Source organism: Oxyura jamaicensis, chromosome 1 (assembly GCF_011077185.1).
Source record: "Oxyura jamaicensis isolate SHBP4307 breed ruddy duck chromosome 1, BPBGC_Ojam_1.0, whole genome shotgun sequence".
In the NCBI taxonomy this organism is placed as follows: domain Eukaryota; kingdom Metazoa; phylum Chordata; class Aves; order Anseriformes; family Anatidae; genus Oxyura; species Oxyura jamaicensis.
The window spans coordinates 35,411,239-35,426,494 of NC_048893.1; the positions used below are offsets into that span (position 1 = coordinate 35,411,239).

At 41.1% G+C, this 15,256-nt stretch overlaps 1 protein-coding gene across 2 annotated transcripts in view; it reads left to right on the forward strand.

Annotated features, from left to right (window-relative positions):
* RASSF3 (Ras association domain family member 3) overlaps positions 1–15,256 on the forward strand; it is a 98,730-nt gene that overhangs the window by 20,551 nt on the left and 62,923 nt on the right. For both annotated transcript variants that reach the window (XM_035334352.1, XM_035334333.1), the window contains exon 2: positions 6,366–6,487. In XM_035334352.1, coding sequence (XP_035190243.1) covers positions 6,437–6,487 — 51 coding nt within the window. In that variant the 5' untranslated portion in view covers positions 6,366–6,436. The remainder of the gene's footprint in view (positions 1–6,365; positions 6,488–15,256) is intronic.

A 15,256-nucleotide genomic window follows, 5' to 3' on the forward strand; every position in this document is an offset into this window, starting at 1 on the left:
AATCTGAATCTTAAACTGGTGAGTAATATAGCATTTTGTGTGTGTGTGCAACAACCAAACACTAGCTTGGTAGAGCACTTTATGGGCAAAAAGATGGTGAGCATTTGGGTTCGGTTCTGCACTATTCTGTTAGAATTAAAGCAAACGTCCTCTGCTGAGGTCCAAATATATGCAAATACATGATCCAGCAGGTCTGGGCCATGAGCAGGCTGGGTAATTGTATCTCAGTCACCATGAGAAGCTGCAAATAGAGCCGGTTGCAGGAGTTTATCCTGTTCCCAGGGCAGGTTTCCTGACCCCAATGGGGCTGTGATGGTTACAGATGGGGTGGCAGGCCTGACAGATTCGGTTTTATCTGGTGCATATGTAAATGTTTGGGTTTGCACAGTGCTAGGATGTGGGGTGAAACACATTTGCAGCCACAAAGAAATGACAACTGCTAGTACAGGGATCTTTGCAAAATTCATGTCAATGTGTGTCAAACATTTCTTGTGAGTCAAAATCACAAGAACCTCCAGAGGTGCCCGTTTGGGCTTGGTGAGAGTGCAGGATGGGAACCAAACTTCAAGTACCTCTTAATAATTTCCTGTTAATATGATTCTCTGGTTCATTCTTCAGTTTTTCTAAGAAATAAGATCAGTTTCTTGGTCCAAAGTAAGAAAGATGTAAATCAAAGAACAGTCTCAGATATGAATTTGAAGGAATAATTTTATTTTCAAATATTCATTAAAACATTAGAAGTATCTTCTGTGTAGAATATAGATTTTTTTTTCTTGCCATAGAAACCAATTAAACTGTGCATATTTTAAAGTGTCATGCCTGCATTTGATTTATACTCTAATATAAAACTTGTTCCTTGTAACCAGTACATCCTGTTTCATCAGGGATGATATCGGTACAGTCAGTAACTTGTCTCGTTTTAGTTTTTCAGCATGACTTTATCTGTTCAAGATGACTCTGTTCATTAAGTCGGCATTCGTCATAAAGAGTAGTGTATTAGAGGATGAACTTTCATGGGCTAGTATTGACAAAGCTGCAATTCTTTAAAGAAAATTTTTTAAAGAGAAATCATGGCTTAACTTTTCTTGTTAAATCACTTATCTGCAATCATATTCCTTTGATTCTTAGATTCAGTTTTAGAGTCTTACAACAAACAGCATTTTATAGGCTATTATTTATTAGACATATTATTTAACTAGTAAAATGTGTGAATATATTAGATGTACTGATAGATGAGTGTTTGAGAAGCTTTTGTTTGCTTTTCACTGATGGAAGTTTGTAATCCAAATGGTATTTGCCAGCTGTGTGAAAGAAAAAAAAATAGGCTTTTAGCAAAACTGAAGAAAAATGCATTTATACAAATGATTGAAATCATAAATCTTGAAGCCAAGCTTTAGCACCAGCACTTTGAAAGTCTTCTTCCTGTGTTGTTTATATTCATGCTTGCTTTCTAATACTGTCAAGTGGGCTCCAACAGCTGTAGGAAGCAGGAATTGAATGAGAGAGGACGTCTGCTTTCCAGCAGGAGTGTTCATCTGCTTGAAGGAGGAGGCACATCTGTTTACATCTTCTGGTCTTAGTCAGCCCTACTGAGTCACTCCAGTAACAAGATGGTTTCACTAGCTTTCTAGAGGTTCTTGTAGTAGCAGACTTCTTGGAGCATTGCCCCAGGAGGCCAGTCAAGGTGGCTTTATGGTCTTTCCGTGCCCAGGAAAGCAGAGGATCCTCTCTGTGGGGTGCGTGTATCCCACACAGGACCTCACGCCAGCAGCCCCAGCCATGTACCTGTTGAAAGCAGAGTCTGCAGAGAAACAGTAGATTAGAAGAGTTTACATGGCAAAATGGTGCTTGTGGATGTGTATGGATACAACTTTACAGGAATTTGGGAGATGGGGCTTTTGTGTCCTGCAGTCTGAGTTGAGCCTTGCCTAGCTCCATGACTGGGAAATGTGCACAGAGACCCCTCAGGAAAAAGGATGGTCAGAAATTCCCTGTCTCGTCTGTAACGATTGTGATCCCTCAAAAATCGCCCATGTCTCATTAATTGGGAAATATCGTTAAAATAAGCTTTATCTTAATCTCAAACTGATATTGAGTGACAATAATAAATAAAAAATCAGAAATAAATGTAGTTGCATCAAGAGTGTTACAGCAGATCTCTGCCCCCAAGAAGCTGTACTCAACATGTTCTGAAGGTCAGTTATCCAAATAGGGTTCTCGTTCCATTACAGCTTCTAGAGAACCTGCTAAAAGAGATGTTGGTGGCACCTTTGGCATCAAACTAGAACATAGGCTCTTGACCATCAACCAAAAGGAGAACAACATAGAATATATTAAGTGCAAACCAAAATGTGAGATGTCAATATCAGCATACTGTAGAAATACAGTGTAGTTCTGTCTTGCAGAAGAAATACTGCTGAACTTCATTCTTCTTCCTTTTGTGACCTGCTGGCTTAAATGGATTAAGAATTAAGGTAGTAAACAACTTATGTAGTTTGAATATTTCTCCAAGAAGCTTTACAGGTGTACTTTCTGTAGAGCAATCATGGTAGCAATCTCTTCCCTGATTGCTGGGAACAAAGCCATAGGCTATCAATTAAAGATGATTTTACTGGCTAATTTCCTAACACACACAGTAGCAACACCAAGCTGTATACCCTCCTCAAGCTTTCTAGTAAAGACGTCTTCAACTTAGTGCAGTTGATAAGTAAGACAAACATAAACACAAATTTGGCTTTGAACTTCCCATGTGTTGCTCAGGCACAGCATACACTTTGCATACCCATTTGAAAGTTAAATTTGTCTGGGCCATCACAGAAATGAACGTGCACACTTCCTGGGCAAGGAAGAAGACCACAGCAGGAGAGAGAGATGTTGCTGCTGAGCCACTGCCTTCCTCAGCAATGTTCAGTTAACCAGGGGCTGATGTTAGAGCATCTGTTGAGCTTGCTTGCTTTCTGCTGCGCAGCCCAGGCACAAGGCCCTGCCTGTCATGGGGACATCTCTTTATGAGCTATCAGGCAAAATCAAGTTACAGGTGAAGAAATCCCAAACATCAGGTAGGGACCATGAACATAAATGAATGTGTTGATGTCTTACAGCTCACCCTTGTGAAGGCAAGATATGAATAGCTTTGATTTCATGTAATTTTAAAACTTGCTAAGTTATTTTTTTTTCTATGACACCAGTAGCAATACAATAATAGAGAATAAGGTGTTACATTATGACTCAGTATTTGATAATGCAACTTTTAAAAGATAATATTTGTATGTTTAATAAACACACACTTTGCATTTACAAATTATGCAGGATAATTAAGCATGTTCAATATGCATTGGGACATCACTTTCACAGATAATTTAAGCATACAGGACAGCCCAAGCATTAGGAAAATAAACCTGTTGCCTTCTCTAAATGTCACTGGTTTTTATCAGCTGCACCCAGTTAAAGCCCCCCAGATTGCTGGATTTAAAGGACATTTGTTTCAGACTACTTCAGGAAAGAATACCCGGTTCTGAACGCTTCCAAGCAGAGATAATATGGCAATCCACTGTCTGATGACTGAAGCAGTCTTTTCAGAATAGTAGCTATTTTTTGAACTCAGTGTAATCTGGCAAGTGCTCAAGTGAAGGATTACCAAAACCAGAGGTTACTCTTTTTAATTTGATGCCACCTGGACCTTTGTGAAACATTGTATGCCATTAATGGAGTAAAATACTGCGTTTAGAGCTAATATGTGTAGAAAAAGAAGGCTGTAAATGTTACCATCCTAGAAACAAACATATTTTTTTTATTGTCTTGCTCATTAAACTTATAGTCAGTATATTCAAATTTAGTTGATGATTGAAAGAGTTTCAGAGATGAAGCTTTTACATTTTTTTGCAATTATGCCTATAAGGGCCAGGAGGAAATTATGGGCTTGTCTTACAAATGACATTACGGACTCACAAATTAAAATGAATATAAATGACAAACAAAATAGTACTGAGAGATAATGTTTCCTAACTTAATTAGTAATCCTGGTTTTGACCACTGTTTTGCTAAGAGATTTTTTCCTAATATTATTTGTGAAAATGGGTCTCTAGAATAGGTGCATGCTCGGTATATACATTTGCATGACCATAGGAAGCTGTTGGATTAACAAAGCCTGGTTTCTTGCAGAGTTTTGCCCTGTTCCCTGTAACCTCCTTACTGGCCCAGAAGAGCCATGTAGGAGCTGGTTGCCCAGACTCTCAGACACCTGCCTGGTGGCTGAGCTTGGCCTACCTTGCCCTGAGCCTGGGCATTAGCTTGGGTCTCCCTCCTTTAACCAAGAGATGATTTTCACAGAATTCATATGAACTTGATCATCTTTTAGACTGCATTTAGTTGAAATTTGTCTGCTTGAAATTGGTCAGAGGGGAAGGTTAGGAAGATGGTCAAGCAATGCAATTTCATAAGAATTTTTTCTTTAGAAACTAAGCCAAGAAAGTATTCACAGATAACTAAGCTTGCAAAGTAAAGAACTGAGAAATTAAGAAAAAATAGGAATGTGACCATTGCTTTCTTGTAACCTCCCTTCACCTCTGCATTGCCATGCAGCGAAGTGATGCCTACAGTCTTCATCAGCTGCCTGAGACATCCTTTATTTTTTTTCCCTCTGTAGTCTTCTACCTGTTCTGCTTCACGTTTTCCAAACTCCGCGTAACATACAGGAATGGTTTTAGAGACTTAGAGCCTTTTCTTAGTATTTTGGTTAATATTGCAACAAGGTCCTTCTTGCTCCATAATTAGCTGGAAGATATTTGCTGATGTCCCAAGAAGGGTGTGGCAGACATGTTACAGTGATAGTCAGTCTGGTTTAAGTCTGCCAGATCAGAAATACCGTAGTTATCTGATCCAGAGTGCTGATCCAGTATGGACTGACTCTGCTGAGTCACTGGTGCTCAAGAAGCTTTGACAGACTGACTTTGTATTAGCAAACTTTGTGCCAGATAAAATACATTTAATTTTGCGTTAGTGTGGATATAGCACACATTCTGTATCAGGCACAGGACTGTGATTGCATGTTTATGTGCAATCCACATTACATATACATTTTTAATTTTGATTGATCTGCCCATGCAGGGACCTTGTATTAGACATCCAGACCATAGCCAATGGTGCCATGTTGGAGGAAACACTCTGCTGTCTTGCCCCATAACACTGCTGCTGAATATTGATTATAAAAGGGAACCAAGAAGAATTTATTCTTCGGGAGTTGTAATGGGAATCTAACAAATCATACGGAAAACTGAGATTTTTGGAAGGCTGATAAGGGAACAAAAAAAAAGCCCACCCAGAATTCACCTTATGCTATAAATCAGGATGGTGCAAAGCTTTGTAACAAAAATGTATTTGTAAGAGTAGTTTATTTTAGGAAAATCAAAGCATTTCCTCCAAAAGTCATTCTTGGAAATGGCTGAATTGTTTTAGCTAAAATGTGCTAAAGCAAACAGCATGATGTTCCCCAGCATGGAAACTTTAAGTACAAGTGGTTTCTCTTTGGCAAAATTATAAACAATTTAAAACAGAATCTAAAAATAGAGAGTGACATTCAGTGCTAGACAAAGGTGGTATAACGAGCTCTGCCCAGCTTACACTGAAAAACAAAAGCAACAAGGCTTCAGGACCAAATGCATGTTGTTTTTGCAAATACCATTTCAGTGATTCTTGTTTGTGATACGGAGGCAGTATGAATGGGCTGATTACTTGCTAGAGATGGGGCCATCTGCTTCTGTTATGAATTTGCATTGCTGGTAGCCATCCCAGTTGATTCTGCTAGCCAGCAAGTGACATTTTTGAATTGTTCCTGAAGGCAACTTTGTGACTTAGCAGGTTAATTGCAACTTCATATCAACCCCTCATTCAGTTTTCAATACTCCTGTACATATTCTCAGGAGAACCTCAAATTTAAAATGCATATACACATGTAATGGTCGTTGTACTTAGGTAGAAATTTTTATCTGAAAATCATAAATCTTGTGTCTTTCCTGAGAGCACCCCGGTTGTGCTTATATTATAATTGCTAATAACTAGTACATGGCACAAACTTATTGCAAAACTGTACTACCAAGCAGCCCTGATGTAACTAGAGACCTGCATCTCTGCAACCGTGTCAGGGTGACATGGAGACTGTGACAGGGTGGCACTGGGCTGTCACCTTTGCTTCGGTGAATTCACATCTTCTCTAATTTGTAACTATTTTTACCCACGTGCACAGACAGGGAGGTTCAGCCGAGAGGTAGCACATCAGGATGTGCCTCTCTTCTAGCTTCTGCCTGCAGCAACTTCGTTTCTAAATGCTTCTTCTATTTTTTTCCTTTTTGTCCTCATGTGTGTCCCAGACTGCAAGTACACATGCCACGCTCACTGCCGAGACCTGGTGCACCTGGGCTGCCGGCGGAATGGGAAATTAATGGCCTGCCTCGCTGCACATGGCACCTTAGACGGATCTGACAACGGTCAGGTAATAGATCTCGTGTTTGTGTAATTACTGCTGTCTCCTGTCCGCTCTGTAATGAAGCGTGGTCTGCCTGCTTCACCCAGCTGCTTGGGAATGACGTCTCACTTAGGCACGGCCGGCAACGCTGAATTTCCCACCCAAGGCTGTGATTTTGTGGAGCGGCTGTTGCCAGGCGGGTCACTGCTGCTCCAATTAGTCTGCAGCTGAACTAGCTGAGAAGGCATCCCACAAAAAGGTCTTTTTCCTGTTGGTTTGGCTGCCTGAGGTGGGTGACTGGCACAGAGCTGCTGAACATAGTGCTATGGGGTGGCGAGTGAAGCCAGGGTCTTGGCAACTTGTGACCATTAAAGATGCTTCTGGTTCTGTCTGGGTTTGGTGTCCCCCAGCTCTCGTCAGGCCCCTCTCTGGGTAACTTCAAATTTCCCTGCCTGGATTCCCCAGCAGCTTCAGCTGGTCGTGACGTACCTCCTCATCTCCTGCTTTACACCACCACATAGTTTTAATCCTTGCGTTTCACCCTCGACATCAGGGCCTTTCTCCCTGCCCTTCCTTGTTTGGGGGACATCAAAGCAGCACCCAAAGAGAGGTGGGAGTCCTCCAAGAAGGAGGTTCACACACTGATAACGAACCCTGTAGATCTTCAGTGCTCTGATAAAGGTTGTGTTGTGTTAATTACAAATTTGTGCTAATTACCTTTGTCATCCACAGAGGTCCATCCACAGTTAACCTCTGGACATTCACATCTAACCAGCAGAAACTTTTGAGAGGGCACCAACATTTCTCCATGTCCTTGCTAAGCTTTCTGAGAGTGCTGCAGAACAGCACAGAATTTGCTCTGCAAGTGCAGCATTTGTTTGTTAAACAAATTTTAAAAATGTAAAACAAATTGTTAAAGGTGCTTGCTCCAGCTGCCCAAACCGCTGCTGCGGACATGCTGCCTCCCCTGTGCTCCTCATGTCTTGATTTTGGGAAGAGTGAAGGGGCATAAATCAGGTGCTGAGAGGAGTAGCAGGGGCGAGGAAAGGGAAAGACATGGCAGCACAAGTTTTGGAATGTGAGTATCAGCACATGGGTGAATATCAGCATGAAAATATCACAGGATCAGAAAGGCAAGACTGTGAAAAGCCATTTGTACTCAAAAAGACATGTATAGCTTGTCCATGCAAGAGATCCAAGAAAGAGCTAGTGTTGTCTTGGGCAGAGCAGCTATGAATAACGAGCAGGGAAACTGTGTCTTGTGGTTTGACCCTTGCAGCACTCAGGGAAGCAGTCTTGTGTGCATTGTATGCAACAAGCTCGCATCAAAGTACTGCTTTTTTTTGTATTGATTCCTTTTCAGTTTTTCATTTCTATTTAAATTTTGTATCTCCCCATCCATTTTATACATGCAACTGTGGTGTTTAGTATAAGACAAGGCATTGGATGATAGGAAAAAGGCTGCATTTATTCCATTTGTAAAATTATTCCTGCTTTCTTATTCCGTGAATGGAGTCCAGTCTGTAGAGCTTTAGTTAGACTCAGTGTGCTTTGGAAGCAAATCTTCCAGTTGTCCTCACTTCCCTTGTTTTGGTTCATATCAGCAGGCAGCCTTACAGCACACAAACTTGGTGCCCTTTCAGATGATGCAAAGTTGTTTCCTGGAGCCCCTGCGTAGAGGCACTCCGGGAGCATATCTAACATGCTCCAGCCACTGATGGGCATTCAGCCCACAGCACCAAAACAAGAGACTGTCCAAAGTAAAACCTCTGAATTATTTATACTGAGGACTTTGGACTCTCATCACCGATTGCTTTGCTTTATAGAGCTGCTCCTGTTGCACCACAGGATTTGCTAACGTAGGCGTAAGCTATTTGGCACAGAGCAGTCCCCAGCGAGCAGCAGATTGATAAGTGTTCCAGCGAAGCCTGCTTTTGCTTTATCTGCATCATGACTTTGAAAATCACATGGTATGCAAAACCAGTTAATTTTGAACCAAGCTATGCTAGTAAAATGCAGAGCTGCAACGACCATGCATGTATCTGAGGATATCCCAGCCATGCGGTGAATGTCAGCTGAAAATGTGAAGGGATTACAGAGAACTGCTGGGACTGTATAGTATTTATGGAGAGGAATGCCTTGCTAACAACCTGTACAGTCCCGCCAGGGCATGGAGTGCTTTGGTGCACACACAAGTGGTCGGATAGGTTCACAGTCTGGAATATAGACACACTACTTGGCTTTGTTAATAAACCATTAGAGCTCAGAAGCCAGAAGAAGCCTGAAGTTTGAGGTTCTTACTGTGTATATACATACATTTGTATAGACATATATTTCATTATTTAAAAAGTCTAGGATATTCAAATATATAGCTATTTAGAGAGATCAGTAAGGCTGTGGGGTTAAATACTTGTAAATGAAGCTCCCAGTTTCACACATACTGCAAGGACCTGATGACAGAAATAGATGGCTTAGGTGAAAAGGAGATGTTTTGCTAATTCTCTGGCCTTTAATGTTTCCCTCCTGAAGAGGTTTCCTATAGAGACTAAAGAGGAAACAACGGATGTAAGCTCTCTGTGATCTTGCAAGAGTATTCTCAGAAAAAGCAGCGGGCAGAGCTGCCACTGTCCTTCAGAAGTGAGCAGGGGGATGAGCAGAGCCCCCTTCCAGCTTGCCTCTCCTCCACTGCCTTGTCACAGCAGTGGTACCTTCTGCCTGGCATTGCCAAGGGCTTCTGAAAGTCTCAGAAGTATGAAGCCGTTACATGGACTTTCACTGTTTCCCCTGTTTTTCCACCCTGGATAAATTAAAAAATAATAATAATAAATTTATTTGGTGTGAGGCACAGATACAATTTCTCTTCTTGTTCAGGAAGGACTGCCTTCCCACATAGGCTCCACTGCACTCAGATTTCCCCAGACAGAGGGTGGTCACGTTTGATGTTTGTCCAAGACTGCAGGGACTTTGTAAGGTATAGAAAGAGATGGAGGATATCCCAAATGACTTGGATAATAACATCCCCAAGATCACTTGAAATTGCATGAACCCTCTGTGAGAAGAGAGAGAATGCAAGAATGGAAATTTCTGGGTCTGGATCAGTGCTGAGGTTACCACTAGGGCAACTTCCACCTCAGAGGTGAGTCCGTTTGACATCTATTTTCAAAAATATACCTTTTGGGAAGAAAATGGACAATACAGCAGAAAATATCACCATGGAGATATGTGCAGCTCTTGATTAATAACAAAAGCTACCATAGAGCTACTGAGTTCTCTCCCATATTCACTGTTGGTAGTGGCTTGTGCACTGTAGAGTGTGCATGTTTTTTATGGCTTGTATATTTCAGATCTCTATTAAACCTGATTATGCTTGGTAGAAGTTGAAAGGAAAGAAGGAAAACTGAATGACGTTCGTTTTGGCAGGCTGAGCATAGTTTCATTTTTGCCAGTGACTTGGAGTGATTTCAAGCCTGGAGCTTATTTCAGTTCCAATTGTGTGTATTGCTCAGGCTGCCTTTAGAGAAATCCATTTCACATAATTAAAAGCCTTGATAAATTATATAGGCTAGAAATTAGTCCCAAATTAAAAATAAATAAATAAATAAAAATTAACATGTATCCGCAGAAATTCTGTTAGTGCCACCTTCGGCCTTCTTTCACAGGAGTGTTACTAATATGGCTTTGCACAGTGCTGACTTAAGAACTTCAAATTATAACATATATATATGTATACAGAAAACAGAAATTGCAACATTTTAAGAAGCCTGATTTACTGTATCATATACTTGGACTTCTTTATTGCTCTCTGGAAAAAAAAAATATGGCAGAAAGCACGTTATTGCATATAGATAAGTAATTCTGACTTTCTCTTTCCAGCCTGTGGGTCAGAAGTTTTCCATCCCTTGCCAGAAAGGGGATCTCTTGCTGGAATTAATATGAATTCTTTTTTTTTTTTTTTTTTTTTTTGAAATACCTTCCTTTCCCATATGGCATTTTTATTTTGTCAGAATTTTAGACTTTTTTTATATAGTTGCCTCTGATTTCCAGATGCCTGGCAGCTCAGGCAGTTCTGCTTTACCTAGCTCTCCAGGCATCCAGAATTCTTGGACATCCTATGCACAGTCTTCACAAACTCACTTGGATTTGCTTCAAGTCCACTTAGTAAAGACTGGATGAGGCACATGGTGAGTGGACCTGCATCATCATTCCACCAAATGGCATATTACAGGAATTCATACATTTAACAGGACAGACTTCAGTCTGCTGGCACCTGATGGGAATTTATAGCCCATGGAAGCAATCACAATTGTGTTGTTACACCACTACAGTTTTAAAACAGTATTTAAAAAACACATATATTTATCAGTAAATCTATCCTTAAGCTTTTTTTCAGAAGTATTTGATTTCCATTTAAAGTCCTCGGATAATAACATACAGGCCTAACCTTTCAGACAGAAAGGTAGTGAGTTCTCTGCTTAAAGGACACACTGCTAAAATCCAGGGAAGATCAATTATTGGTTGTTTAGCAACTGGATCAACTCCAGTCAAACAGCTCTGACTTTCTAGCTACATAAAAGAAGTAGACAAGGCTTCAAATTTCAGGAAAAATCTTATATTAGACCAGGGGAACATGGCAAATGCACTTTGGATTTCTGCATGGTTGTGTGTTGTCGTATTCAAGACATCTGTATAGTCTCCCTAGAAAATGATCCACAGTGCGTCCATAATGTGTCCACCTTCAGTGTGCAATTTTGTCAGCTGTCATTATAAGATCAATGTTATTCTTCCAACATTTTTTTCTATAGAAACCATTCTTACCACAAACATTTTTCCACAGTCCTTTCCAGTTTGTGCTATTGTGGCATATATATCTGATGTAAAATACTAATTACATGTTTTTATTGCAGCAGTCTTCTTCCTAATTCAAATATATTAGTAACTTCATGGTATATTAGCAGGCTTAGCAGAGCACAGATGATCACATTACAAACTTAATATAAGTAATATAGGCTTGCATGTCCCATCCATCCCTGGAGGTCTTTAAAAGACATTTAGATGTAGAGTGTAGTGATATGGCTTAGTGGAGGGCTTGTTAGTGTTAGGTCAGAGGTTGGACTCGGTCATCTTGGAGGTCTCTTCCAACCTAGATGATTCTGTGATTCTGTGATGTGTTCAGGTGATTTGCTGATTGTCAATTCAAATAACATTGCCTAATTTTGCTGGAGAAAAAGCTGAAGGAGAACCAGGTCTGGGAAATGTTTTTTTCTGTGTTGCATATGTCATATTATATGATGGAGACACTGAGGCAAGGTGTGGCCAGGCTCTGCCTGAGCAAGCAGGTGGAGCTGTCAATAAGCCAGGGTCCCAAGGATTGTGCCTATGATGGTTTGCTGCAAAGAGATCAGAGCACATTTTTTTTTGGCATCTTTTGGGTAGATCTTCACCATGCAGATAGGGCCAGTGACCACTAGAATGATTGGTTTTCATGGGGTGAGTGTAGGCAAATGGTTTTTGGGTGCCTGCATTGAAACATGTGCTTGAAGAGAGGCACCTGGGGAGGAACAACCTCAGGCACCAGTACAGGCCACCCAGCTGGAAGGCAGCTTGGCAGACAAGGATCCGGGACTCCTGGTGGATACCAAGTTGAACATGAGATGCTGGGAGAGCTGGGCCTGTTTGCCCTGGAGAAAAGGAGACTCAGGGGGGATCTTGTCAATGTGTATGATTGTACATATAAGATGCCCATTTCCTTGGTGATAAAACACTAGTGATAATAGTGTCCAGTGCCTTACTCAGCCCTCAAAACATGCAAAGAAAATGAGTGCTGGCTGGGCAACTGGTGAGTGTGGGGTCAATGACAGCCCCACAGTTCTCTGCCCCTGTGCAGGCCTGCACTGACTCTTCTCAAACACTGATGTGCCATAGATGACAGACAAACAACCAAACTTCCCCTTCTGCTGGAGATCAGCTGGTAAATGTGGTGATAGTCACTTTCATCCCTTCCTTCACAAGCTGCCTGATTATTTATTTTATATCCATAAAAATATATGGATATATATTCATATACCTTGTCCCAAATGAAGTTAGCAGCAGCCCAGCAGCTATCTTACTCTATTAATCCATGTGGGTGACTGGTTTCCAAACAGGGTCCAAAGAAATATTTAATATCTCACACACATTCTAGTCTGCTTATTCACCAGGATGATTTTATTTTGCATTTGAGAGTTCAGGAAGGAAGCTGGGCTGGAATAATGATTGCAGGCTGCTTAATTCACCCTACATAGACCTGCCCTTAGCAAATAACAAGGTAGCAGCAGGGCTGTTTAGAAGAAAAAGTCAGAAATATTGTGAGACTTGCATTCCGTTTTCTCATCCAAATTGGCTTAAATATTTTTTGAGCTTCTCTGTCTCTTTTTTTAAACAGTATGAGGCTTCTTTTGTTTACTTGTGGCATTAGCAGCTGTTGGAAATGTACAGAGAAGAGATTGCTGCTGCCTATTGACTCAGTGCAGGAAAGGCATGATGCAAAACCTTCCCTGGTGGGGAAGGAAGGTGGGGAGCAGTTTTTGATTATTTTTAATGATAACATTGCTGGGTGAAGATATGAAAATATTTGTTCCCAGTCTTTGATCCATGTGGTTTGCCAACCAGCAGCTCCACAGACAGCTGTTAGGAAAACAGGTAGAGAATAGGGCACTGTGTTGTGCTGATGCAGTCCTGTTTATCTTAGAATAATTTAAAGCATTGTTTCCCCACAAGCAGGGAATCAAACAACAGCAGGTAAAGTTTTTCCTTACTGATTCAAGGCTTCCTCTATTTGTGGATGCTGCTAAAAGCTGCTACTGGGGCCTTTACCTGGTAGTCAGCTCCCAGCCTTTCCCCTGATGGTCTCACCAGAGTCCTCCTCGCTGTGCTTTCCCCACCAGGCGGTGGTCAGAGGAACCCTCCTGTCTTCATAAGCTCAGTTTCTCTGCTGCTTGGCATTTGTTCTCAGCGGTGGTTCCTGTTCTTCCAAGGATCTTGTTGTACAGTGAAACTTCATTCTCATCTGTGTTGTTTCACATCAGTCTGCTCCACAGGAAATGTGGATGAGAACCTACATATTCCCTGTTTGCTCTGCAAAAAAAATGTGTATGAGTGTGTGAAAATTCAGCAATGCGGTAATGCTAATGCTTCAATGTATTTACTGGGGGAGAGGAAACCGTCCCCAGTTACTTTGTCATTTAAAAGCAATGGCAATGAAGTCATATTATTTAAATTTGTGGGGGAGTACTCCTCTTGTTCCTAGCCAAACCATAAAGAAGCAACTGGCTTTCCTAGGGTCAGAACATACTGGGTTCTCATCTCAACTGTAGGAGATCTCAAGTAATTACTTCTTCATTCTCCTTCTCTGTTTTTATTTAACCTATTTAACCTAAGCCTCCATTTGTGCAGCATAGGTTCTAGCGGGGGTCTTACACCTCTGGTTCCTGTGACCTGGTCCTCTACTACCATGCAAAAGAAGCTGCCCAGATATGACAGGCTGTTGTGTTTCTTCTGAACACAAAGACAAAGCTAAAAAAATGCAGATTCCTACATGGCTTTTAGATCTGTTTTGTTCAAAAAATAATATGCTGGTGATCAGCTATTCATTTTTTATTTCCTTAAATGTTTATTTCACAAAGGGTGTAACAACCCCTTCAAAAATGAGGTAAAGTCCTATCCTCACTTCATTCAAGATAAACAGTCTACATTGTGGTTGTGATATTCTGAATCATTCTGATTAAAAATCAGATTAAAATTAAAAATCAGATTTAAAAAATGATTGCCTATCACCTGTGATCTCTAGATTTCTTATGATTTGTGTTGCTTTTGTGTCTACATCTGTTTTGTCATGCCAAAAGAAGAAATTCACGCACTACCTGGAAGAAAATAAGGAAGAAAATGTTTGAGAGATTTGTTGTACTTGGCAAATACAGCAGTTGTTCATTGAAACCTCTTTTATTAATCATATCTTCCATGCGCTGTCTCCAGGCAGTCTTCAGGCGGACTGGCACAGAGCAGCCTACACGGCTGTTTTCTCTGTGTGCGTACAGCCTCTCTGAAGTTTTGGATCAGCACCTGGACCAGATGATGTTGGAGCCAAGCTGCTTGGCAAGTGGACAGTGCCCTGAGAAGATAAAACTCTACATGCCTGCCCTGGATGGATAATCCAACAAAGAAAGTGGAGAAAATCTTATTTGCCCTTTAACTTTGATAGGAACACTTTCATCACGGGTCCCCAGGAGTTCTTCAGACACATAGGCCACAACCAATACCGTGAACCAACAGAGAGTGACAAATGCCCATTTAAAGTGTTTTGCCGACTGATGTGCTGCAGTCAGCTGGATAACTGGATAAAATTATTTGCTTTGCCTCAATCATATCCTATTCTTCTCTACCTCTTTCTCTGCCACTGCTTGCAAGCATGCATATAGCCAGGGTCAATCCCCTTTTAAGGTTCTGTCTTGTCTGGCAGAGTATTTGTTTACAGCAAGATAAGTATGATCATTGATTATTTTGCTTTACAATCCTAAGTGAGAACAAAGCCATGGTGATAGTTGCCATGGGGCAGCAGGATGAGGTCAGCATCCTGTCTAGGGCTGACCTCACCTAGCTGACGTCAGGATAAAATTATGCTATCTTGATTTCACTAAACTTCTGTGTCACAGCAACCTTATCAAACTATTCTACAACATTTATTCTGGGGAAGGAAGACCTGTGCACAGCAAGGCAGGCCACTACATTTCCCATCACTCCTGAGCTCATGTGTAGCTCATA